This window comes from Jaculus jaculus, chromosome 8, assembly GCF_020740685.1.
Source record: "Jaculus jaculus isolate mJacJac1 chromosome 8, mJacJac1.mat.Y.cur, whole genome shotgun sequence".
Taxonomy (NCBI): Eukaryota; Metazoa; Chordata; class Mammalia; order Rodentia; family Dipodidae; genus Jaculus; species Jaculus jaculus.
Window position 1 is genome coordinate 54,251,446 of NC_059109.1, and position 27,767 is coordinate 54,279,212.

The following is a 27,767-nucleotide window of genomic DNA, read 5'->3' on the forward strand; positions in this document are numbered from 1 at the left end:
TGGGTTCAATTCTCCAGTTTCCACATTAAGCCAGATGTACAAAGTGGCACATGCTTCTGGAGTTTGTTTGCAGTGGTGGGAGGCCCTAGAGCACCCATACTCACTCTCTTTCTTTCTACATCTTTCTCTCTGTCTCTCCCTCAAATAAATAAATAAATAAACAAAAATATTCTGAAAACTAAAGTGCGGCTGGGGAGAAGACCCAGTGGTTAAAGGAGCTTGACTGCCAAGCATGCTGGTCTAGGTTCAGTCTCCCAGTACCCACATAGAGCCAGATGCACAAAGTGCTTCATGCACGTGGAGTTCATTTGCAATGGCAAGAAGCCCTGGTATGCCAATATTTATTCTCCTTGTCTCTGTCTCTTGGCTTGCAAATAAATAATAATTTGTTCTCACAAATAAAAAAAAAGTATGTTTTAAAAAGTAAGGTGGGCAGTGATAGAGGAAGACAGCCAATGTTGACTTCTGACCTCTACATGGACATATACACACACAGGCATGCATGCACAACCACACACACATGTACCCATGTACAGACATACACATGTATATGACATACATACCACACACATATACATGAAAAAAGGAAAAAGATAAATTAATAGGAATGATACATAAAATACTTTTACAAAGGCTATTTTCTTTCTTTTTTTTTTTTTTTTTTTCAAGGTAGGGTCTCACTCAGGCTGACCTGGAATTCAGAATGTAGTCTCAGGGTGGCCTCAAACTCATCATGATCCTCCTACCCCTGCCTCCCAAGTGCTAGGATTAAAGACCTGTGCCACCATGTCCAGCTACAAAGGCTATTTTCTACTACTTAAAAGAAAAGAAAGGCTGGAGAGATGGTTTAGTGGTTAAGGTGCTCATGTACAAAGCCAAAGGACCCAGGCTCTGTTCCTCATGACCCACATAAGTCAGATGCACAGGGTGGCACAGTTGTTTGTAGTTTGTTTGCAGTAGCTAGAGGCCATGGCATGTCCATTTTCTGTCCCTCTCTCTATCTGCCTCTATCTCAAACAAATATATATATACATATATATATATGTGTGTGTGTGTGTGTGTGTGTGTGTGTATGTATGTATGTATGTATATGTATATGTATATGTACATATGTAATATATATGTAATATAAAAAAGAAAGAACAAAAAATATAACAAATGACCAGAAGTAATGGTTACAGCCACAGTACATGGTAGAAGATATCTAGGAATTAGTAGACTAGCTCACAGAAGTAGTTTGATCAATGCTGTATAATAAGAAAATGATGAATGTGAAAAATTATCTTAAAATACAATTTCAATGTATTTCAATACATTTTAAAACACTGCTATGTTTTAAAGATAGCTTTTAAGCTAGGCATGGTGGTGCACGCCTTTAATCCCAGCACTTGGGAGGCAGAGGTAGGAGGATTTCCGTGAGTTCGAGGCCACCCTGAGACTCCATAGTGAATTTCAGGTCAGCCTGAGCTAGAGTGAGACTCTACCTTGACAAACAAAAAAAAAAAAAAAAGATAGCTTAAAAAAAAAATCTCTTATTGAAGCTGGGCATGGTAGCACATGCCTTTAACCCTAGCACTTGGGATGAAGTAGGAGGATCGCCCTAAGTTCAAGTCCAGCCTGTGGCTACAGTGTGTGTTCTTGGTCAGCCTAGGCAAAAATTACACTGTGGCTTAAAAAAATTCCTTATTTTTTCATTATTATCACTGACCTCACCAAACCCTAGCCAGATCAAACTAATCAAATAGCTACCTCACTGACAACCATCCAAATCTCATGAGCCACTTGTCAGCTGGTTCCTGTAATTCTATACTCTCCACTTTCAGCTTCAGTTGGTTGTCTTCTCTTTATGTGGGGCACTTGTGTAGGAAAGTAGGTAATCTACTTTAAGACAACTGTAAATCTCTTTAACTTACATGTAAAACTTGTCTCATATGCACATACATGTCTACTAAACTAGACAAAAGGGCTCAAATATCATTAATTTCTCAAAGGAAACTATGATTGAAGTTGTCTACATCACATATATCTTTTCAAATTAGGACACTAAAGAGTAAAGTTTCAGGCTAGAGAGATGGCTCACTGATTAAAGGCACTTGAAAGCGTAAAGGCCTGGGTTTGATTCCCCAGAACCCACATGAAGCCAGATGCTAAAAGTGGTGCATGAATCTGAAGTTCATTTGCAGTGGCAGGAGGCCCAGAAACGTCATACTTATTCTCTCCTTATCTCTCAAAATCAATAAAAATGTCTTGAAGCTGGTAGGAGTATTGCCACGAGTACAAGGCCACCCTGAGACTACATAGTGAATTTCAAGTCAGCCTGGGATAGAGTGAAATCCTACCTCAAAAAACCCAAAAAAAAAAAAAAAAAAAAAAAAAAAAAAATATATATATATATATATATATATATATACACACACACACACACACACATACATACATACATATATATATATACATACACATACATACATACATATACATATACATATACATGTTTGTTTTTTTTTAAGGGGAAAAGCCTAATGCCAGGCATGTATGAGGTCCTAGGTTCAAACTCTGGCACTACAAAAAAAAAAAAAAAAAAAGAATCAATGCCAGAACAACAGAACAATAGGCCTAACTTGGGACTGTCTCATACAAACAGGAGCAGCATTCATCCTACTGGAAGACCACTGTTTTCACACAGAAAATATAAAGCCCATGCTTGGGTTAAGTTGTGAGCATATAAATGGTATTTCTTCCATTACAGTAAGACAGGAGGCTCTGTATTTTAGGCATCTGAAGTACAATAGTTTTATTCTAACACTATTTCATTATTACTTCTCCAGCTGTTTTTACTTTAAGTTACCTGTTACCATGTTGTTCACTGGATAATTTTGAAGAGGGAAGTACATCTGCTTTTCTACAACCGGTGTCCTTACAGAATGCTTTTCTGCACTATAAAGTGAAATGTACAGAAAGCCATATTAAAACAAAACTTTTGGATTTATACTACAAATGAGAACTTACTCTAGACAAGATATACAATAATTTATTGAGACCTTCTTTTCTTCTTTTACGAAGTAGGGTTTCAATCTAACTTAGGCTGACTTGGAATTCATCATGTAGTCCCCGGCTAGTCTCAAACTCACAGCAATCCTCCTACCTGTGCCTCCCAAGTGCTGGCATTAAAGGTGAGTACCACCACGCCTGGCTAATAGCACTTTCATAAGGTTATAGTCTTACAGGGTAAAAATGCTAATTGTGAATTTCCTTTGTGAAGCTATATAAGAAAAGGAGCCACACAACTACCTCTGGTTTGCTTAGCCACTTCATAAATCAAATAATTATTAAGTATACGGAGAGACCTAGGTCATCTTCTCAATATCCTTGGAAGCGAATAACTCAATATTATTTCATAATTAGATAAAAGAGGGCTAGGGATATAGCTCAGTGATCGGCCAATTACCTAGTATACATTAGGCCCTGGGCTCAAGCCCCAGACCTGCAAAAACTCAAGCTGAAATAATTAAATAAAATATATGCATATACATATTTATATATAATCTTAAATATACTAAAAGTAAAACACACTAGACTGATTCTAGCATTTCTGTTACTCAGTATTCAAATAACAAACTCTATCTAGTATTTCCATACTTCACTCTAACAAAGAAATAATACTGGGGGAAACCATGAGGTACAATAAGGTTTTTTAAAAATATTATTTATTTATTCAAGAGAGGGAGGGAGGGAGGGATGGGGAGAACAGCTGCACCAGCTACAGCTACTGCAAACAAACTCCAGATGCATGTGCCACCTTGTGCATCTGGCTTATATGGGTCCTAGCAAACTGAACCTGGGTCCTTGGGCTTTGCAGGCAAGTGCCTTAACCACTAAGCCATCTCTCCACCCCTACAATAAGGTTTTAAAATGATTTAATTTTTTTTAATTTTTTTTATTTAAGAGTGACAGACACAAAGAGAGAATGGGTGCACCAGGGCCTCCAGCCACTGAAAACAAACAACTCCAGACACGTGCACTCCCTTGTGCATCTAACGTGGGTCCTGGGGAATCGAGCCTCGAACCAGGGTCCTTACGATTCACAGGCAAGTACTTAACTGCTAAGCCATCTCTCCAGCCCGAGTTAAATTTTTTTTTAATATTTGATTTTTATTTATTTATTTTTAATTAATTAATTAATTTTCTTTTTGGTTTTTCGAGGTATGGTCTCACTCTAGCCCAGGCTGACCTGGAATTAACGATGGACTCTCAGGGTGGCCTCAAACTCACGATGATCCTCCTACCTCTCCTCCCAAGTGCTGGGATTAAAGGTGTGTACCACCATGCCAAGCTTTATTTTTGTTTATTTATTTCTTTATTTGGCAGAGATAGAGGGAGAGAGGATGGGCATGCCAGGCCTCCAGCCACTGCAATTGAACTCTAGACGTGTGTGCATCCTTGTGCATCTGGCTCCTGGAGAATTGAACCTGGATCCTTTTGCTTTGCAGGTAAATGCCTTAAGCTCTAAGCCATTCCTCCAGCCCTTTTTTTTGTTTGTTTGTTTTTTGTTTTTGTTTTTTGAGGTAGGGTCTCACTCTAGCCCAGGCTGACCTGGAATTCACTATGGAGTCTCAGGGTAGCCTCGAACTCATGGAAATCCTCCTACCTCTGCCTCCCGAATGCTGGGATTAAAGGCACATGCCACCATGCCCAGCTTCCCTTAACTTTTTTTTTTCCCTTAACTTTTTTAAAATTATGCTTAAGGTATGTAGTTGTATGTCATATTATAATTTTATTTTCTTGACAATTCTACACATATAATAGTATACTTTGATCATAATCACTTTTTCTTATCCCCTTGTCCTCCCCCTTCACTGAAACTCTTGTTCATCCAAACTAGATCTACTTTCATGCCTGTCTCTGTATGCGTAATCCACTGAATTGAATTAGGGTTGCTTGCATGAGCATGGGCAGGGGGTTATTTACCAAAGCATGTGTAAGTTTTCAGTGGGTACACCTTTAACAATACCTCTGCCTCCCCTAGCAACTACTAGGATAGGGGGGTCTCATGACCTCATCCACGGTCCATAATGAAACGTTGATGGGCCCAATACTGTGCAGGACTTGTGCAGGTAATGACAGTTGCTGTGAGGTCATGAATGCAAATAGCCATGCCATGTCCAGAAGACAGTGATCCACAGCACTCCTCCCCATTCCTTGGCTCTTACATTCTTTCTGCACTCTCTTCCACACAGTTCCATGAGCCTCAGAGTGAGTGATACAGATGTATCATTTTGTATTGAACACTCAACAGTCATTTATTCTCAGTGCTCTGATGAGTTTTGACTCTCTCCAGTAGTCACGACCAACTGCAAAAAGAAACTTCTCTGACCAAAGATGAGAACAGCACTAATCTGTGGGAATAAGCATAAGTATTTGGGCAATTTGATGGATACAGCATATCCATTTAGCCTCACAACAGTAGTAGCTTCCCTTCTAAGGATATATGCAGAGTGGTTTAATTGAGTCATATGGTAGCTCTATATTGAGCTTTTTGAGAAACCTCTACATTGATTTTCATGATGGTTGCAACAGTTTGCACTATACCCAACAGTGAATAAAGATCCCTTTCTCATAGCAGCATTTGTTGCCATTTTGATGCTAGCCATTCTGATAGAAGAGAAATCTCAATATAGTTCTAATTTATATTTCCCTGATGGCTAAGGATATTGAACATTCTTTAAAATAATTATTGGGGTTTTTTTTTGTTGTTTTTTTTTTTTTTTGGTTTTTCGAGGTAGGGTCTCATTCTGGCCCAGTCTTACCTGGAATTAACTATGTAGTCTCAGGGTGGACTCAAACTCATGGCAATCCTCCTACCTCTGCCTCCTGAGTGCTGGGATTAAAGGTGTGTGTGCCACCACACCTGGCCCATAGCCCAGTTTTTTGAATGGGTTGTTTGATTTATAGTTTCTTTAGTTTAGTTTTTTTTTTTGGGGGGGGGGCTTTTTGAGGTAGGATCTTATTCTAGCTCAGGCTGACCTGGGATTCACTATGTAGTCTCAGGGTGGCCTCAAACTCATGGCAATCCTCCTAGCTCTGCCTCCAGAGTGCTGGGTAGGCGTGTGCCACCACGTCTGGCATTTTAGTTCTTTTTATATTCTATTATTAGTCCTCTATCATGTATACAGCTAGTAAAGATTTCCCCATTCCGTAGGCCGATTTTTCATTTGCTTAACAATTTCCTTTGCTGTACAAAACCTTTTATTTTCATGAAGTCCCATTTGCTGATTATTGCCTTATGATCTGAGCAACTAGAGTCCTATTCAGACATAATTATCTATGCCTAGATCTTGAGTTGTTTTCTCTCCTTGTTTCTGTAACAGTTTGAATCTCAATTTTTAAATTTTTTTTTATTTATTTGCAAGCAGAGAGAGACAGATAAATAATGAGTGGGCCAGGGCCTCCAGCCACTGCAAATGAACTCCAGATGCATGCACCACCTTGTGCATCTGGCTTATGTGGGTCCTAAGGAATCAAGCCTCAAACCAAGGTCCTTAGGCTTCACAGGCAAGTGCTTAACCACTAAGCCATCTCTCTCCAGCCTTAGTGTTTTTTAATTTTAATTTAATATATATTATACTCTTTTATCCCCTTACTCTGCTCTTGTTTCCCTGGGGTCCTCTCCTCAGTAGTTATGGTATTCACTGTGGGGTCATGAAGGCTTTAGTCAGTCCCTGTGGGGCGTAGAGTAGAACATGCCTTAGGGTATTTTTGCCCACTGTGACTCTTACTTCTGCAATATTCTCTGAACCATAGAAGGCCTGTTGGCAGTCTGATTTAGTGTTGAGTTCTCTATACTCTGGATTTCTGCTTTGATAGTTTTGATTGATCACCACTGTGTCTGTCACCATTGCCCTGGAGCTGGTTGTCAGAGCAATATTCATGTTGCTGCTTCCTCTGAAATTCCTCATGGACACCAGCAAGATGTGGTAGAGGTAGCATGTATCATGGTGGGCAGTCAGCTATCTTTTCATCTTATGGATGGATCTTGGATCTCCTCTGGTTTCTCTGCCTTCACTGATCCTCCAGTTTGTTCACTCCCAGGCAGCCACTGTAGAATAGCATCTAGCCCTGGTGCTCAACCCCAGCACTCGGCCCTGTCCCAAAGTGGCATCCACGTGGGGCATTGTTCACATAGGCTGAGCTTCGCCTGGTTTGTTCCCTCCCAAGCAGCCACCATAGGATGGCATCTAGCCAGTCTCAGGTCTTTGCTCTGTATGGATTGCTTTTGTGTATGGTGAGAGACAAGAATTTACTTTCATTCTTCTACATCTAGATATCCAGATTTGCCAGAAGCATTTGTTAAAGGGGCTATTTTTTTTTTTTTTTTTTTTACAAATTCATGGAGCAGGGTAGTTTTATTGTCTCTCTCTGTGGTATGTGTATCTGATGTTATAATGTGTATACGTGTTCACATGTGTAATGTGGACACACATGTGTCTTAGTACACACGTGGAGATCAAAGGACAACTTGCTGTGGGGTCAGTCCTGTGTTCCTCATTTGAGGAATAGTCTCCTGTTCTTGGTGGTTCACTGCCCTTGCCAGGCTAAGTGGTTCAGGAGTATCCGGGCGATTCTTGCTGTTGGCATGCTGGGATCACAGAAGCCCACGACAGCGCCTAGCTTTACATGGGGTCTGGGGACCTGACCTCGATACTCACGCTTTTGTGACAAATGCTTTATGTGCCAAGCCAGTCCAAGGGGCTATTTTTTATCCGGTATTCTTGTCAAAAATCAGATGAATTGGTTCATATTTATATTTTTCTTTTTCTTTGTTATGTATGTGTGCACCAATACCATGCTGGTTTAGCTACTATGCTTCTGTAATCAGGTGTGGTAAAACATCTGACCTTATACTTTTGTTTGTTTTTGAAGCAAGGTCTCACTTTAGCCCAGGATGACCTGGAATTCACTATGAAGTCTCAGCCTGGCTTTAAACTCACAGCAACCCTCCTACCTTGGCCTCTCAAATACTGGGATTAAATGTGTGTGCCACCACATTCAGCATTTAAAAAATTTATTGCTCAAGATTGCTTTGGTTATCTAAGGACTTTTGGACTTCCAAATGAATTTTAAGATGGTTTATTCAATTTCTGTGAACAGCAGCATTGGAGTTTTCATAGACATTGTATTAAAATTGTTGACTGCTTTTAAGATAGTTAGTTTTACAATATAAATTCTCCCAATCCATGAGCATGAGAGGTCCTTCCATATTCTAGTGTCTTCAATTTCTCTCTTGAAATTTTTAATGATTGGAGAATTCTTTCATTTTCTTATTTAGGTTTATTTCAGAGTATTTTTTTCTTTATCTTTTGTGTTGTTGAGGTAGGATCTCACCGTAACCCAAGCTGACCTGGAACTAACTCTGTAGTACCAGGCTGACCTTAAACTCACAGTAATCTTCCAACCTCTGCTCCCAAGTGTTGGAACTGAAGGTGCATGCCACCATGCCTAGCTTGTTGAGAATTTTTATCAGAAAGATTGGTAATTTAAGATCTGATTTCTTAGAATAAACAATTAGAGCCTTAAATTTCCCTCTAAAATTGCCTTCATTGAATCCCACGGGTTTAGTATATTGTTTTCATTTTGTTTGATTCCTGGATTTTTAAATTTCCTTCTTTGTTTCTTTAATGACCCATTCATTATTCAATAGGATATTACACTGTTTAGTTTCAGATCAGCCTAGGCTAGAATAAGACTCTGCCTTACAAGGGCTAGGGAAGGCTGGAGAGACAGCTTAGTGCTTAAGGGGCATGCCAGCAAAGCCAAAGGATCCAGGGTCAATTCCCAGGATACACGTAAGCAAGATGCACAAGGTGGCACATGCATCTGGAGTTTGTTTACAGTAGCTAGAAGCCCTGGAATGTCCATTCTCTCTCTCCCTCTCCCAAATAAATAAAATTAAAAAAAAATAAAATGGGTGTGGTGGTGAATGACTTTAATCCCAGCACTTGGGAGGCAGAGGTAGGAGGACTGCTATGAGTTCAAAGCCACCCTGAGACTACATAGTGAATTCCAGGTCAGCCTGAACTAGAGTGAAACTCAACCTCGAAAAACAAAATAAATAAAATTAAAAAGTACACTGATAAAAACTTATTTTTAAAAAAGGGCTGGGGAGATGGCTTAGTGGTTAAAGGCACTTGTTTGTAAAGCCTGTAGGCCTGGGTTCAATTCCTCAGTACCTATATTAATCCAGATGCACAAAATGGCATGTGTATCTGGAATTCGTTTGCAGTGGCAAGAAGCCCTGGCATGTAGACACATATGTACATACATACACACACACACACACACACACACACACAAAGCAGGAAAGCACCCAGGAAAATCATATAATGGAATACTATGTAGTACAATATGAAAAAAATTCTATTGTAACATGGAATGATCTCCAAGATAAATTATACAATGAAAAATACAAGGTACAGGGCTGGAGAGATGGCTTAGTGGATAATGAACTTGCCAACAAAGCCTAAGGACTCATGTTCAACTCTCCAGGACCCAGATGCACAGGGTAACACAAGCATGCAAGGTTGCACATGTGCACAAGGAAGCGCATACGTCTGGAGTTTGATTTCAGTGGCTGGAGGACCTGGCATGCCAATTCTCTCTCACAGACACACATAAAAAATAAAAACGGCTAGTCTGTTGGGCTTGCCACATAAAAAGAGTAATTAAAAAATACAAGGTACAGAACAGTGTTAACAGTTAAAAGTGGGGAAAAGGAAGTACTTAGAGCCAAGTGCAGTGACACATGCCTGTTAGAGCTTAAAACTGTTCAAGGTAGCCTGGACTACATTGTGATACTCTAAGAGAAAAAAATGTTCAATAAATTTTCAAATACATGTGCGTATACAGAGGAAACTGATAGTTATTTTCCTCTGGGAGGGGAACTGACTCTCAGCCAACATATTTTAAGTATTCCCTTTTACATATCTGGGAGTTCAAACTACACAAATGCATTTCCCACTAAAAAGAGCTGGCAAAGATTTTCTCCCATTCTGTGAGTTGCCTCTTTGCTCTACTAACAGTGCCCTTTGCTGCACAAGCTTTGCAATTTCATGAGGTCTCATTCATTTATTAGTGGTTTTACATCCTGAACAACCAGGGTTATATTCAAAAAGCCATTGTCTTTGCCATTATGTTGAAGGGATTCCCTTACTTTTCCCTCTAGCAGTTTGTTTCAGGTCTGATAGCATTTGATCCATTTGGACTTGATTCTTGTGCATGGAGATAAGGATCTATTTTCATCCTTCTACATATAGATATCCATTTTTCCCAGCACCACTTGTCAAAGAGACTGTCTTTCCTCCATGAATATTTTTGGCATTTTTGTCAAAACTTAGATGGCTGTACCTGTATGGATTTACATTTGGGTCCTGTATTCTGTTTCATTGATCTGTGCGTCTGTGTTTATACCAATGCCATGCTGTTTTTGTTACTGTGGCTCTGTAATATAGCTTAAAATCAGATGTGATCCCATCAGCCTTATTTTTGTTGCCCAAAATTATTTTGGCTAGTTGAGCTTTTTGTGCTTCAAAATGAATTTTAAGATTTTTTTTTCTATTTCTGTGAAGAATGCCTTTGGAAATTTTGATGGTGATTGCATTAAGTGTATAGACTGCTTTTGATAAAATTGACATTTTCACAATATTGGTTCTTCCAACCTGAGAACATGGGATGTCTTTCCATTTCCTAGTATCTTCTGCAATTTATCTCAAATATCTTAAAATTCTCATTATAGAGATCCTTCACTTCCTTGGTTAGGTTTATCCCAAGGTGTTTTTTTAATGCAAATGTGAATGGGAGTGATTTCCTGATTTCAATGTCAGTGTGTTTGCTGTTAGCATATAGGAAGACTACTGATTTCTGTGTTTATTTTGTATCCAGCTATGTTGCTAAGTGTGTATCAGCTCTAACAATTTGCTGGTAGTCTTTAGGGTCCTGTATATATTGAATCATATCATCTAAAATAATTTGGTGTCTTCCTTTCCAATTTGTATCTCTTTTATGTGTGTCTCTTATTGCTATAGATGACTTCTAGTACTATATTAAATAAAAATAGGGACAGTGGACACCCTTGTTTTGTTCCTGATTTTAGTGGAAAACCTGTAAGTTTTTCCTCACTTAGTATTTTAGATTGGCTGTGGGTTTGTCATAAATAGCCTTTATTATGTTGAGATATGCTCCTTCTATTCCCAGTTTCTTTAGGACTTTTACCATGAATGGTTGTTGGATTTTGTCAAATGCCTTTTCTGCATCTTTTGAGATGATCATGTTGTTTTTGTCCTCTGGTCCATTTATATATTTTACTTACATTTATTGACTTGATTATGTTGAACCATCCCTGCATTTACGGGATGAAGCCTACTTGGTCGGGGTGTAGGACTTTTTTGATGTATTTATATATTCTGTTGGCCAATTATTTTGTTGAAAATTTTTGCATCTATGTTCATGAGGGAGATTGGTCTGTAATTTTTGTTTTTTGTTCTGTCTTTGGTATCAGGGTAATGGTGGCTTCATAGGAGGAGTATGGTAGTATTCCCTCTTTTTCTATTTTATGGAAAAGTTTTAGAAACATTGGTATTAGTTCTTCCATGAAGGTCTGGTAAATTCACCACTGAATCCATCTGGGCCTGGACTTTTTTTAGTTGGGAGACTTTTATAAATGCTTGGATTTCCATACTTGTTAAAGGTCTATTTAAATGGTTAATCACATCTTAACTTAATTTTGATAGCACATAAATCTTACCTAAAAGTTGATAAAATATTCTTTTCAGGATTAATGTGTTTGAGCTTTGCTTTTTCAGGCATTAAAATATACAAATAGGGCTGGGTAGAGGACTCAATGCTAAACCACTTGCTTTGCAAGTACAAAGAATTGGGTTTGGCTCCTCAGCACTCATTTAAAATACCAAGCATGGTAGCACATGCATATAATCCCAATACTGGGACTGGGAGAAGACAGGAGGGTCTCCCAGGCTAGTCTAGCTGAATCTGTGAACTGTGGGCTCAGTGACAGACCATGTCTCAAACATAAGGTAGACAGCAATTGAGGAAGAAACTTGACATCAACTTCTGGCCTCTACATGTGTTACAGTCAGGTTCGCATTGCTGGTAGAAATCACCCAACCAAAAGCAGCTTCTGGGAAAGAGGTTTATTTTGGCTTACAGACCTGAGGGGAAGCTTCATGATGGCAACGAAAATGATGGCATGAGCAGAGGGTGGACATTACCCCCTGGCCAACATAAGGAGGAAAATAGCAACAGGAGAGTATGCCAAACAATGGCATGGGGAAACTGGCTATAACACCCATAAGCCCGCCCCAACAATACAATACAATGAATCTAGCATTCAGAACAACTGAAGTTTATGGGGGACACCTGAAACAAACCACCACATTCTGCCTCTGATCTCCATTAACTGATAACTATACATGATATAAAATACAATGCATTCAGTATGACTTTTAAGAGTCCCCATAGTTTTTTTATCAATTCCAATGATGTTCATACATTCCCATAGTCCAAGATCTTTTAACTGAGCCATAATACCAAAAAACCCATAATGGCACAGAATAAACATTTACACTGTAAAGGATAATATTGGGCATAGCAAAGAAATACTCAAGCAATACATAATTTAAACAGGGAAAATACCAAACTCTGTAGCTCCAAGTCCAACAACTCTAACTAGTGACAAATCTCCCAGTTCGATAACTCTAACCAGCACCAAGTCTCTAACATTCCAATTCCACCCCTCAAGCTAGGCTACTTGCAGTCCTATAAAACTTCAATCGGGCCTGGCAGCTTTCCTTAGCAGCCATCTCGTAGTCCCAGCATCTCCACTCCACTGGGTCTTCGCTGCAATCCAATAGTTCATCCTCATGGCCCCATGGGGGTCTCCATGCAGGCATCCAGCAAACGTGCTTCACACTGCCCATGGCCATTTCCAAAACACAAGACCGTGTTGCAAACTCAGCGACCCTCTCTTTCCTGCATTTCTTGTACTCCACAATACCAGGTAGGATGCCAATTTGTTAATCCAGAGGGAAATAAAGCAGACTTTGAAGAACAGGACATTTCTTGAGCACTCAGGTCCCTTCAAAAGACTCTACATTCTTCCTGTTGCCCCAGTGCAGGTGAGCTGGCCCAGCCAGATTTTTCTTTCTGGGCCATATCTCTCTGCTCACACCAATCCATTTCTACTCAAAGCAACCCTGCACAACTTGTCAGGACATGGGCATAACAGCAAGCTTTTCACATAAACTGCCAGCCCAGTCCAAGCAAAGCTCTTTCTCACCCTCATAAGCTAAACCTCACAGCCCATAGTTCTTATGCATTTAGGTCTTTCAACTCTGACCATCAAACTGTACTTATAGCACTTTAAGGAATCTCTTAGGCTAAGGTTTCAAATCCTTCCAAATCAGCTCCAAAAGCCCAAAGCCACAGTCAGGTGTCTAGTGGCAATCCCACCCATTGGTACCACTTTACTATTGCAGTCAGGTTAGCGTTGCTGGTAGAAATCACCCAACCAAGAGAATCTTCTGGGAAAAAGAAGTTTAATTTGGTTTAGAGGCTCGAGGGGAAGCGCCACAATGGCAGGGGAAAACATTGGCATGAGCAGAGAGTGGACATCACTTCCTGGCCAACAGGTAACAGTAACAGGAGAGTGGGCCAAACACTGGCATGGAGAAACTGGCTATAACACCCATAAGCCCATCTCCAACAATACACTTCATCCATGAGGCTTCAATTCCCAAATCTCCATCAGCTGGGAACCTAGCATTCAGAACACCTGTTTATGGGGGACACCTGAATCAAACCACAACATGCATGCATACACGCATACATAAGTGCACTTGCACTTACATACATGTGTGCAAAAACATATACAGAGGGAAGGCAGCAGCACCTCCAGATGTCCCCAGAAGGAGTGAGCTGTGCTATGCTGCCACTGCCTCTGCCTTCACCCCTGCCCCTACAGCTGCCTCTAATGCTGCCACTGCCTCCATCGCAGGGACCCATGCTCTGCTTCCTGTGCTCCCCATGGCAGCTGTGGTGGGCGACCAGGGCCAAGGCTATAGGCCCTGGTGGCTCGGGCTGCAAATAAGGACTCTTGAGGACTTCTCCTGCACTTCCAAAGGTTATTCTCAATACTGGGGGGAGTGGGGCTGACAGGCTGAGGGTACTTAGTTAAGGGACTCATAATCATTATCATCGCTGTACTGCCCTCTCATGAATTGCTGCTCTGCAGCACTCACTGGGACAATCCCGGTGTCCCACCTCAGGGAATGAGTCTTCTTCCCAAACAACTCAGAAAAATATCTCCTCTTTGTTTCTTTGTATCTTCCTGGGAGGGCAACTGACTTTTTGGAGGGAGGGGGGAGTCATTTTTGGTATAACTTTTCCCTTGTTAAGTCCAAAGATTTCTGGAACATGACCTATTCACAGCTAGATAGAAAATGTTTTGAGAAAAGTGTTACCATTTTGGGTAGGATTCTTTTTAACAGCAGAACTATATGGAGAAAATAGCTCTGGCAAGAAGAATGCCTTATAGCTACTAGGCCCATCCTCCAAAGTTATTGGTTTCTTACTATATTCTTTTTTTTTTTTTTTTTTTTGGAGGTAGGGTCTCATTCTAGCCAAGGATGACCTGGAATTCACTATGTATTCTCAGGGTGGCCTTGAACTCATAATGATTCTCCTACCTCTGCCTCCCAAGTGCTGGGATTAAAGGCGTGTGCCACCACGCCCGGCTTTTTCTTACTATATTTTCACTGGAACTTTGCATCTGTGAGTCTACTAGCATTGAGAGGGATACCTCCTGTGCAGTGATAGGCTTCTCTTTCAGTGCAGAGGGCTTCCTTGGGAATTCATTTTCAGCTGTGGGCTCCTTCCCAAGTGACACTGACTTGGTCCACAACAACTTTTTGTCTTTACCAATTGTTTTCTACCACTCTGACTGTTCTGACAGGAGTGCACTGCCTGAGTAGTGACCTGTAAACATAGTTTTCTTTTTAAAAGGACAGTAACTCCTTAGTGAGTGACTACTTTCCTAAAATGATTGTCTGTAATCATTCTGCAAGTGTGTGGACATTGTTGAGTGTTCTACTGCTTCTGTAAGGTTAGACTTACTGGTGGCAGTTGCCTTATCCATGACACCCCTTTTTTTGGGGGGGTCAAGGTAGGGTCTCACTCTAGCTCAGGCTGATCTGGTCTCAGGGTGGCCTTGAACACATGGTGATCCTCCTACCTCTGCCTCCCAAGTGCTGGGATTAAAGGCATGTGCCACCACACCTAGCATTACACACCACTTCTTAAAAGCTGAAAATGTTGATTTCTCCTCAGTGGGAGGCTTTTGCAGGGACAAGGGTTTCTTCAAAGTTGGCACTTCTGCCTGAGTGGGATGCTTCTTTTGAAAATAAAAAAATAGAAGAGGACCCCTTATTGGCAAGGTTTTTAATGGACAATGACTTAACAATGACTCATCTTTATAGGTGCCTGGCTGAACTACTTGTGGCCTATCACCAAACATTTTCCTTTGAATGGTGTATTGTTGTTGATTCATGGTGGATGTTGCTTCCTCCACACACCCTATTTCTTAGAAGCTACCTGAAAGAAATGACTCCTCTTCGGTGGGAAGTTTGTGTTTCATGGGCTTCTTCAAAGTGGACACCTCCAACTGAGTGGTATACTTCTCTTGCAATGCAGATGGACAATCAGAATCCTTTTAGTGGTAGGCTTCTCAAAGGACAAGGCTTTACAGGTGATTCTCTTAGTTCCTACTGGCCTATTGTAGAACCTTGTTGAGTATTAGGCTGCTGCTTCTGTAAAGTTAAAGACTTCTTCATGCAGGAAGGCTTCTCCATGATACCCTGCTTCTTAAAAAGCTGAAACCACTCAAAAGTGTTATTCCATCTGGGTGGGAGGGTTTTTCAGGACCTTCGTGGTAGATTTCTTAAATGACTTTGTGAGTGACTTGTCTTCAGAGGTAACTAGATTAACTATTACTGACCCAACATGAGAGATCTTTCCCCGAGTGTGACAGTCCTTTAAAAAAATATAACGGCTTCTTTGTGAGAGTTATTTCCATGGTACTATTCTCATCCTTATAAACAATTGGATCCATTAAAAAAAATCATCTTGGTGGTTTATAGTTTTTGGTGATTTGCACAGATCCTCCAAAAAGTTCACCTTCCCTTTAGTAGTGCACATCTCTTGAAATGAGGATGACTTCCTTAATGAAGATTCCTCTTCCATGGTACAATTCTTCTTAAAGAATGGTGGTTTTCTGGGCTGGAGAGATGGCTTAGAGGTTAAGATGCTTGCCTGTGAAGCCTAAGGACCCAGGTTCGATTCTCCAGGTCCCACGTGAGCCAGATGTACAAGGTGGCACGTGCATCTGGAGTTGGTTTGCAGTGGCTAGAGTCCCTGGCATGCCCATTCTCTCTTCTCTTTCTCTGTCTCAAATAAAAATAAAAATAATTAATAAAAAATGAGGCTGAAGAGATGGCTTAGTGGTTAAGCGCTTGTCTGTGAAGCCTAAGGACTCCAGTTCAAGGCTCGATTCCCCAGGACCCACATAAGCCACAAGGTGGCACATGCATCTGGAGTTCATTTGCAGTGCCTAGAGGCCCTGGTGTGCCTATATTCACTCATTCTCTCCCTCTCTCTCTCTCTCTCTCTCTCTCTCTCTCTCTCCCTCCCTCTCTCTCTCTCTCTCTCTCTCTCTATCTATCTTTCTCTCTCTCCCTCTCTTCCAGAAGGAACTGTTCCCCTAAGTAGTATAAGTCTCTCCCTGATTAGTGGATTTATTCTTTAAGGATAATGGCATTGTGGGGAGCATTGCCTTATCAGTGGTAGGCATATCAAAATCAATCAGTTCAAGATAGATGGGAGTTTTCTCAGCCAAGTTCAAATTAACTATGCTTCTCTATTTGCCAAGGCACTAACTCCTGGGGAAATTGAGTCTTAAAGTAAAGGTTACTTATTAGTGTTTAATTTCTAAAAATAAGGTTATAATACCTAAGAACATTGTGACTTTAAGGATAGCTCCTGTTTTAGTGGTTGTCACTAGGTTTAATCATTTAAAGTCAAGGGATTTAATTTCAATCATTGTAATTTCTATCCTCTTGTTAGGTAAAATATGTTTGGATAGCTTGCCTAAGCTTTATCAATTTTAAGTCATGGGTAAAACAAAATTGCTTTATGTTAATAAAACTTCTAATATAGGGCTGGAGGGATGGCTTAGTGGGTAAGGCATTTGCCTGCAAAGCCAAAGGAGCCAGGTTCAATTCCCCAGGACCCACGTTAGCCAGATGCACAAGGGGGCACATGCGTCTGGAGTTCGTTTGCAGTGACTGGAGGCCCTGGCACACCCATTCTCTCTCTCCCCCTCCCTCCTTCTCTCCCTCCCCTTCTTTCTCTATCAAATAAATAAATATATAAAAATAAAATTTTAAAATATTTCTAGTAAATGTCAGATTAATTGCTATCCAAGATTAGGCTAAAAGCATTGGTTGTAAAGCAGTGTTTTCCCATTCTTTTTTTTTTTTAAATGAGAAGGTGGAGGGGATAAGAACTGGTACACCAGGACCTCTGGCCACTGCAACTGAGTTCCAGATGTGTGAGCTACACATGTGCAACTTTGCACACTTGTACCACTGTGTGTCTAACTTATGTGAGACCTAGAGTGTTGAACATGTATTCTTAGGCTTCACAGGCTAGCACTTTAACTGCTATGCCATCTCTTCAGCCCAGTGTTTTCTCTTTAAAAACAGATTTGTATTAGCACTTGGATGTTTTAGTTCAGCAATAACCAGGTTCTACTCTATTATGTGTAATCAAATAGTTTTAACCAAGATTTAAAAAAATAACTCTCAGTTCTGATATCTCAAGTTCATTCCACACTAGTAAATTAATTCATAAGACATATTATATTCCCTGCTGCAGGATACAGCTTCATGCTCAAACAAATAGTCTTCATTAGAGAAGTAATTTTTAACACTGCTGTTCTGTTTCCAGACTTCCCCAGGTAACTGGTACCCACACAGGTATCTAGACTGATCAAAGATGTTTTCAAACAAAGGTGCCAAAAGTTTATGCTGTCTTGTGTTTTCCTGACAGTTTCTAGGTTAATTAATCAGTTTAGGTTTACTTGTTAAAAATATTGTTTTTAGGACTGACAACATGTTCTGCCAGTACTTACAGCTACTACATACTTAAAGAATAAGATGTTCCTAACTTTTCATGCTTCAGATATGTTCTCCACTGTCACAGGATAACTAAACATTCTTTTTGTTGTTGTTGTTAGATAAAATGACTTTTAAGCTTTTGTGCCATTCTTTAACTAGATCTGTTTCACTAATCAGATGTACTACATATGTACTCCCTTCAAGGTTGGTGTAACTTCCTTTCTAAGGGTTTTAATAACCTATGTTGAAGCCAAAGCCAATTGGATTCACCGGAGCCAAAACAGCCAATATTTTTCCCCCTGCTCCCAGATCACGAGGCCACAGGACACTTCTAACTAGCCCTCTGGGAAGCTACCTGTCTTTCTGATCAGAAAGACATGGAGACCCAGAAACAAAAATTTGGTGTACAGTCTGACCAGGAGAGTCACAACCAAGGAAAACCCAATCCTTTAGGCTCCCAGAAGGAAAGCTACTTGGTCAGCATGGCCCTGACTCATCCTAACATATAACACCGGTACTAAAGAAGCTGTCGTGTTCCTCGCAGGTCCCAGGAGTCTCCTTTGGAGAGCCACTGGTCATCTCCAAAATTATTTACTTAATTAAATTTTGGCTACCTGCTTGGTCTTAAACACTCAGAAATGTATAACTAAGAAATAGGGATGGCCTATTAAGTCAACCAAAAATAACAAGCAGGGAAACAAGAGCTTTTCAAAAGGGCTAAACAAGCCAGGTATGGTGGAGCACACCTTTAATCCCAGCACTTGGGAGGCAGAGGTAGGAGGATTGCCCAGAGTTCAAGGCCACCTGCAAATACAGAATGAATTCCAGGTCAGCCTGAGCTAGAGCAAGACCCTACCTTGGAAAACAAACAAACAAAGGGGGGGGCATACAAGACCTTAAGACATTTTGGCCCCCTCTCTATTCTAATAGTTCTAGTTCTGCAATAAGGAAAAGCAACCATAGATATCAGGATGGTTATTTTCAAATCTCTCTCTATATATGGAAGACTCTGACCAAAGGTCACTTAGGTCAAAAGACTTCCTTAGAGTGGGAACAATGGTGAGTCCTTTCTAACTTATGCCAAAACAACAATATACTCCAACTATAAGAATGGTTTGCTACTAAGAGTCCTGAAGCCAAAAGTATGCTGTGTAGCCCTTAATGGCATCCAGTGGCCAGTGGCTCTGTAATACCAATTTGGCTACCCCCAGAATGTATTTAAAAAGGTACACTCTGGGATTTCCTTGGATACAAGGGCAACAACAAACCATAGAGTACCCAGGCAATTTGTTGGTTTTAAAGCACCAACAGACTAAAAATGTTGTTTTTTTTTTAATTTTTATTTATTTATTTATTTATTTAAGAGCGACAGACACAGAGAGACAGATAGAGGAAGAGAGAGAGAATGGGCGCGCCAGGGCTTCCAGCCACTGCAAACGAACTCCAGACGTGTGCATCCCCTTGTGCATCTGGCTAACGTGGGACCTGGGAAACCGAGCCTCGAACCGGGGTCCTTAGGCTTCACAGGCAAGCGCTTTAACTGCTAAGCCATCTCTCCAGCCCCTAAAAATGTTTTTCAATGGTATGATCATTTAGTCTCTGTTTTTACTTCACCTATCAGCTTAAGAGATGTCACACGACATAAAAAAAAAAAACCTCAAAAGGTTTTAAATGACACAGCTGAGGAAATCTTCCTAAATATTGAGATTGAGATCATGAGGAAGGCTATTATACAAGATATGGTACACTTGCCATTATCAAGGTTAAATGTTGTGATAACTAACTGCAACTACTCTATAGGTTCAGCTGGAAGCAGCTAAAGACTGACTGGTCATAATCCTTTTAACTCTTAACAGCACTTAGTTTCTTCTTAAGAAGGGGGATGGGGAGGAATGAAAGGGAGTCAGGTAGCTTTGTGAGGTAGTAATGGTGACTGGGCCCCTGATAGTAAAGACAGGAATGTCTGCCCTTGCAGTCTGCACTTGCTACAGATCAAAGGATGATCTGACTTCTTATCTCTTGCCTAAAGGAGTACCCTAATCTTTCTCCATACTTGAGACCCTCCCTGGGAGGGAGGTCTTTTTTTCCAGAATACAAATCTAATCCTGACATTGTCGTTGGTCAAATTCAGGCCCCAGAACTTGGGTGTCATGGCTATCCTCTTCCTGAGCCCACCTCCAGCCTAGACCAATCAGCTGTCTTTCTGGCTTACCTGAGCTAGAAGGTAGGCCCTGGTGCCATAAAATTGTAAATATGCATACCAGGGGCGGGTAAACTGTCTTGGTAGACCGTGTTAATCGTTAATCACATGTGAAGTTCCCAGTTCTGGTTAATCTCCCCTTGTCCCCTACTCCCACATGGGCTCAATACCCTCTCCTGCATGATACATAGTAGGAACTCTTTGTACTTTCTTTTCTTTCCCCTCTCTAAGTTTCTTCCAGGCCACCACATGGGCTCTCAGACCTCATGGGTATATTTTTTCCTTCCCTTGGTTCTGTACTTCCCTCAATAAATATAATTTAATAATTAAAAAAATATATATATACACATACAAGCACACAGCACATAAAAATATTAAAATAACTGATGTTTATCTAGCTTGAGGATATATTGTATTAATGACATAAAACAAATAGTCTAAAAGTATATTTTCATGACTTGAGATAAAGTTCAATGGAAAAGCACATGTGAAGCATGTGCAAGGCCCTGGGGAACACAGGTTAAAATTTAAAATATATATATAAGGGCTACAGAAATGGCTTAGTGTTTAAGGCACTTGCCTGCAAAGCCAAAGGACCCATGTTCAATTCTCCAGGAGTCATGTAAGCCAGATGCACAAGGGGGCACACGCATCTGGAGTTTATATGCAATGGCTGGAGGCTCTGGTGCACCCATTCTCTCTCTCTCTCTCTCTCTCTCTCTCTCTCTCTCTCTCTCTCTTTCCCTACCTATTTTTCTCTCTCAAATAAAAAATAAAGTATTTAAAAAAATAATTCAACTGTTAAAATCGTTTTTTAAAAAGCATACAAAAATATGACAAAGGGTAATCACACATACATAGAAAATAAATTAATTCTTCAAGAAACTGAGGGAAATTTATTTGTAAAACAAAAGTTAGTTCATCTTATCAATACTCCAAAATAAATAACTATAAAATTTAAAACCTGCTTCAACTCTGATAAATAAATATTTTTGTTTATTATGAGGGAAAGAAAGAATATGGGTGCATCATGGCCTCTTGCTACAAACTCCAAACACAGGTGCTAGTTTGTGCATCTGGCTTTATGCAAATATTAGGGAAATGAATCCAGGCTGGCTAGCTTTGCAAGTGAGTGCCTTTAACTGCTAAGCTATCTCCTTATCCCCACAGAGATTTTCTGAGCACAGAAGCAACAGGAAAAGCAGTTAGTGTCAGAAAAACTAAAATTGCATGCCTCCAAGAGTATAAGCCAGACAAATTGAGGTGTATACAATTTATCAAAACTTGCAAAAGGATAGTATAGCTACTACAAAATGTGTTAAATTGATAAGAAAAACAGTAAGATCCCCAAAAGAAAGATGGAAAAAGGATAAAAATAAACTAGTAAAATAAGTATAAGATAATAATAAATGCAAGGAAGTACCATTAATCAGTTCCACTAAGTAATACCACATAGGTATATTTCAGTGTGTATTTTCTATTTGTAGTACACCCTCTAGTGTTTCTACAAAGAAAAGGCTCTAGGCAGGCATGATGGGTGTAGTTTTTTGCTATTTTGTTTCCATCCCCTTCACACAGGTCCTCTCTATGCAGCTCTGGTAGCCCAGGCTGGCCTGGGACTTATCTCAATCTTTAGAGTGATTACAAGTAAGCACTAACATGCCTAGTATTTCTGTTGTTATTGGTTGGACTTTTTGTTTTTTCCAGATTTGTGAGATTTTATATATATTAGGACAGGAGAAAATGGGGAGAACAAGGGAGGTGAGAGGAGAAGAGGACACATCAGTGCTCAAAAATATCTACACTGAATTTGAGTAGCAACTAAATATATGAATACAATACCTTTTGGGTAATTCTTTTTGGTGCTCTGGCTCTGTTGCTGGTTGACTGCTTTCTCTCTCTTTTGACGCTAATTCGTCATGCTGCAAATCTCTCTGCTTCTTAAAGAAAAAAAATAAGAAAGCACATCAGAGGTAATAGTGTGCACTTATAGCATATCAGACTAACTATAACGAGATGATTCCAATACTAGTTGTGGTAGTTTGAATGTAAGTTGGAGCACAGTCTCAGGTTTTTCTTCGGGAGGTGGGAGTATTTTTCAAGGCAGGGTCTCACTCTAGCCCAGGCTGACCTGGAATTCACTCTGTAGTCCCAAGCTGGCCTTGAACTCACAGTGATCCTCCTTAATTCTGCCTCCCAAATGCTGGGATTAAAGATGCTCCACCACATCAGGTTTACCCTCACATATTTTTTTTAAAGTATTTTTATTTTAAGTACAGAGAGACAGAGACAGAGAGAGAGAGAGGGCCCACACCAGGACCTCCAGCCATTGCAAATGAACTCGGATATATGCACAACTTTGTGCATCTGGCTTTAAGTGGGTAGTGGGGAATCAAATCAGGAGGTTACGCTTTGCACGCAAGTGCCTGAACCATTGGGCCATCTCTCCAGCCCCAGGCTCAGCTTTTTTGATTAAGCTTCCTACTTAGTTTCCAAAAGGCATAGTCTTGCTGGAGATGTGTCACTGGGGGATGGATCTCCAGTCCAGCCCTAGGTGTTCAGAGTCAGCTCCTGCTTGCTGGTACTAGCTGTTGTTCCTCTGCCATGAAGAAACTTCCTTTAGAACCTTTCAGCCTGAAATAAACCCTTTCCTCCCATAAGCTGCTTTTGGTCAAGTTTTGTAACAGCAACAAGAAGGTAACTACATCACTGGTGATGCAAGAGTAATCAGTTGGTTAAAGTACCATCTTCGTATCTGCCATCTGCAAAGATATGTTGTTTATCTTTCTAACTAGTAAGTATTCTGTGGGTATAATTTGAGATCATAGTGTTAGCATCAGTTAATGGCCAGTGTCTACATCAATTATTATATTGGGAGTTACAAAATGGAGATTTTTCAGTTACCCAAACCTCATCAAAACAGAGATCCAGAGTCTATAGAGAATGCAACACTAAATTAGATCCCTATCTTACCCACCAAGTCTCAGGGAACATTGCAGAGAGGGGTCGGAAAGGTTGTAAGAGCCTTAGTGTGGGTGGGAATAGCCTGAGTCATCGTATCTATCCCCCAGACTGACTGAAGCCTCTTGATTCCCTACAATGAATACCAATAACCTCACCCAAGAAGACTCTCAGCAGAATTGTGACAGGAGTAAGGGGGTCTAAGAGTACACCCTTTTCTTTTTTTAAGATATCAATCAATGTATCTTTTTTAAAAGAAACAAAGGAATTTTTTTATAAAATGGGAGATTTTCTATTCTATCATGCTTTGTATCTTAGTAGCTGCTATTGTTCTATAATGGAAAAATTTGCTCATTCCACCCTTTCCATTTTTTAAAATAATTAAGCCTAAGTTTTTAAAAATATTTTTATTTGGGCTGGAGAGATGGCTTAGCGGTTAAGCGCTTGCCTGTGAAGCCTAAGGACCCCGGTTCGAGGCTCGGTTCCCCAGGTCCCACGTTAGCCAGATGCACAAGGGGGCGCACGCATCTGGAGTTCGTTTGCAGAGGCTGGAAGCCCTGGCGCGCCCATTCTCTCTCTCTCCCCCTCCATCTGTCTTTCTCTCTATGTCTGTCGCTCTCAAATAAATAAATAAATAAATGAACAAAAAATTAAAAAAATATATATATTTTTATTTATTTGCAAAGAGAGAGAGAGAGAGAGAGAGAGAGAACAGCTATAAGGGCTTCTAACCACTGCAAACAAAATAGATGCATATGCCACCTTGTGCATCTGGCTTTATATGGGTGCTGGGGAACTGAACACCTGGATACTTTGGCTTTTCAGGCAAGTGCCTTAACCACTAAAGCCATCTCTCCAGACCTTTCCTTCCTTTTTTTTTCACCCATCCTTCCTTTCTACCTTACTCTTTTTTTCTTTGTTTCTGCTGTTTATCACTACAGAGTGATGAATTCTTTTTTTATATAATGTATCATGATATATTACTATCATTCTGAAGCTAAAATTACCCATGTTTGGCCACTGAACAAAGATTTTGAGCCAAGCATGATGGCATACGCCTTTAAACCCAGTACTCAGGAGGCAGATATAGGAGGATTTCTATGAGTTCAAGGCCAGCCTGGGGCCACAGAGTTCCAGGTCAGCCTGGGCTACAGTGAGACCCTATCTTGAAAAAAAAAAAAAAAGTTAAGAGGCTTAGCAGTTAAGATACTTACATGTAAGCCTGAAGACCTAGGTTTCACTCCCTAGAACCCACATAAACCAGATACACAGGGCACTGTATGCATCTGGAGTTCATTTGCAGTGGCCAGAGGCCCTGGCATGCTCATTTTTTCTCTCTCCCTAATAAATAATTAAAAATAAAATATTAAAATTTTAACATATGATTTTGAAGTAAAAAAATGACAGGTAAATTTGAGTGGAATGGGCACACTGTTTTAAAGATTTTTAAATTTGTCTATTTATAAGAGAGAATATGGACATGCCAGAGCCTCTTGCTACTGCCAACAAACTCTAGATGCATGCACCACTTTGTATATCTGGCTTTACGTGAGTACTGAGGAATCAAATCCAGGCTGTCAGGCTTTACAAGCAAGCATCTTTTTCTTTTATTTTGAGAGAAAGACAAAGAATGAGTGCACCAGAGCCTTCAGCCACTATGAACAAACTTGAAACACATGCATCCCTTTATGTGCACGTGTGACATTGTGTGCTTGTGTCACTGTGCGTCTGGATTGCCTGGGACCTGGAGATTTGATCATAAGTTCTTAGGCTTCACAGGCAAGCACCTTAACCACTATGCCATCTCTCCAGCCCAACAAGCAAGCATCTTTAACTGCAGAGCTATCTCCTCAGCCCTATTCTTATCTTTTCTGTTTTTAATTTAATGTGTGGGAGGGGCATGGTTATGGTATGTGTGTGGTATGGTATTCTTACCTTTTCTATTTGGAAATACTTATCTTGTTCCCAAATAAAACCACCAACTTTTCTTCTTATTTCTATGGAGAGAAAAACAAACAAATCCTATTTTTTTTTTGTTTTTAAGTGAATTTTAATGATATAAGGAAAATACAATATAATATTAAGGGAAATGACACATGTCAGTAGATGTGCACATAAAGATCCAGTTATAGGTTGGAGAGATGGTTTAACGCCTAAGGTGCTTGCCTGCAAAGCCTAAGGACCCATGTTTGACTCTCCAGATCCCACGTATGCCAGATGCACAAAGGTGAGGCAAGTGCAAGGTTGTACATGCCCACTAGGTAGCGCAAGCATCTGGAGTTCAATTACAGTGGCTGAGGACCTGGGTTGCCAATTCTCTGTCTCTCTAATTTTTTTTTGAACTTTTACACACAGCCAATCCCCCTACAACCTATACCCTATACCTTTTCCCACTACTACTTAAGACATGTGGCCCTTTACCCTTCACCCAGAAAATCCCTACATGCTAATTAGGTATCAATGGGACTGTGGTGGTTTGATTCAGGTGTCCCCCATAAACTTAGGTGTTCTGGATGCTAGGTCTCCAGCTGATGGCAAATGGAAATTGAAGCCTCCTGGAGGCAGTGTATTGTTGGGGGTGGGCTTATGGGTGTTACACCCAGTTTTCTCATGCCAGTGTTTGGCACACTCTCCTGTTCCTGATGTTGGCTAGGGGGTGATGTCCACCCTCTGCTCATGTCGTCATTTTCCCTGCCATCATGAAGCTTCCCGTCGAGTCTGTAAGCCAAAATAAACCTCTTTTTTTCCCCAAAATCTGCTCTTGGTTGGGTGATTTCTACAGCAATGTAAACCTGACTGCAACAGGGACCTTTGTACTAACAATCCACTTATGACCCATACCTCTTCCCACTCTTTCACAAATGCTTATAAACCCATCCCCCTGACAAATAAACAAGCTGTCCTCTGACACAGTATCCCAGGTGTTTCTTCCTGCTGCACTCATGGCCGCTCAAGACCCTGCTCCGCAGTTCCCTGGATGCTCCTGGGAAACCAATGTGCAGCAGCCCCAGGGTGGCCAGGAACCATATCATACTCCTACCATTAGACCATACTGCTCTAAATATATATTCGTTTAATTTTTAAAAGGAGTATGTTTTAATTTCAAACACAGTTTTTAAACATTTAGCTGGGCCTGGTGGTGCATGCCATTAATCCCAGCACTTGGAAGGCAGGGGTAGGGAGATCTCCATGAGTTTGAGACCAGTCTGGGACTACAAAGTGAGCTCCAGGTCAGCTTGGGCTAGAGTGAGACCCTACCTGGGGGGAGGGAGTTTAAATACATGTTAATATATAAGATGCTAAATTCAAAAACATAATAGGAGTGGTAACTTAGAATAAGCTCATTAGGTCAGTGATTCTATAATAAAAAGTTCTTGAGGCTGGAGAAATGGCTTAGCGGTTAAGGCATTTTTCAGGTTCAATTCTCCAGGTCCCATGTAAGCCACATGTGCACATGGTGGCACATACATCTGGAGTTTGTTAGCAGTGTTTAGAGGCCCTGGCATGCCCATTCTCTCCCTCCCTCCCTCCCTCTCTGTCTCAAATAAATAAATAATCATTTTTTTCAAAGTCCTTGAAGAATGATATTTGGCGCAAATCTGAGGCCATCCTGAGCTACACAGCAAAACCCTGTCTCAAGAAAAATAAACGTATCTGGGCATGGTAGTGCATGCAGATAATTCCAGCACTCAGAAGACTAAGGCATGAAGAGTACCATGAATTCCAGGCTAGCTTTGGCTGCAAAGTAACTGGTCAGCTAGGGCTACATAGCAAAATCTTGCATACCTTCCATCCCCCCTAAAAATGAAGCAGGGTGTGATGGTGCATGCCTTTAATTCCAGCACTCAGGAGGCAGAGGTAGGAGGATCACTGTGAGTTCAAGGCCAGCCTGGGACTACATAGTGAATTCCAAGTCAGCCTAGGCTAGAATGAGACACTACCTCAAAAAAACAAAAAATTGGGCTGGAGTGATGGCTTAGTGGTTAAGTCACATACCTGTGAAGCCTAAAGACCCTAGCTCGATTCTCCAGGTCCCACATTAGCCAGATACATGAGGGGGCGCATGTGTCTGGAGTTCCTTTACAGTGGCTAGAGGCCCTGGTGCACCCATTCTCCCTCTCTCTCCCCTCTCTCTGTCTCTAATTAATAAAGTAAAAAACATCTTTTAAAAAAAATTAAAAATAAAAATAAACAAACAGGACTAGAGTGATGGCTTAGCAATTAAGGCACTTGACTGCAAAGCCTGAGGATCCAGGTTCAATTCCCAGTACCCATGTAAAAGGTAGCATATGCATCTGGAGTTCATTTGCAGTGGCTGGTGGCATGCCCTGGCATACCCACTCTCATTCTCTCTTCTCTCTCTG

The 27,767-nt window shown here is 40.6% G+C and overlaps 1 protein-coding gene across 1 annotated transcript in view; it reads right to left on the reverse strand.

Moving 5' to 3' along the window:
* Terb2 (telomere repeat binding bouquet formation protein 2) overlaps positions 1 to 27,767 on the reverse strand; it is a 43,691-nt gene that overhangs the window by 12,215 nt on the left and 3,709 nt on the right. Inside the window, exons 4-6 of the mRNA XM_004660726.1 lie at positions 25,339 to 25,400; positions 22,285 to 22,364; positions 2,849 to 2,937 (exon numbers count right to left, since the gene is read on the reverse strand). Of these exons, the coding sequence (XP_004660783.1) occupies positions 2,849 to 2,937; positions 22,285 to 22,364; positions 25,339 to 25,400 (231 nt within the window). The remainder of the gene's footprint in view (positions 1 to 2,848; positions 2,938 to 22,284; positions 22,365 to 25,338; positions 25,401 to 27,767) is intronic.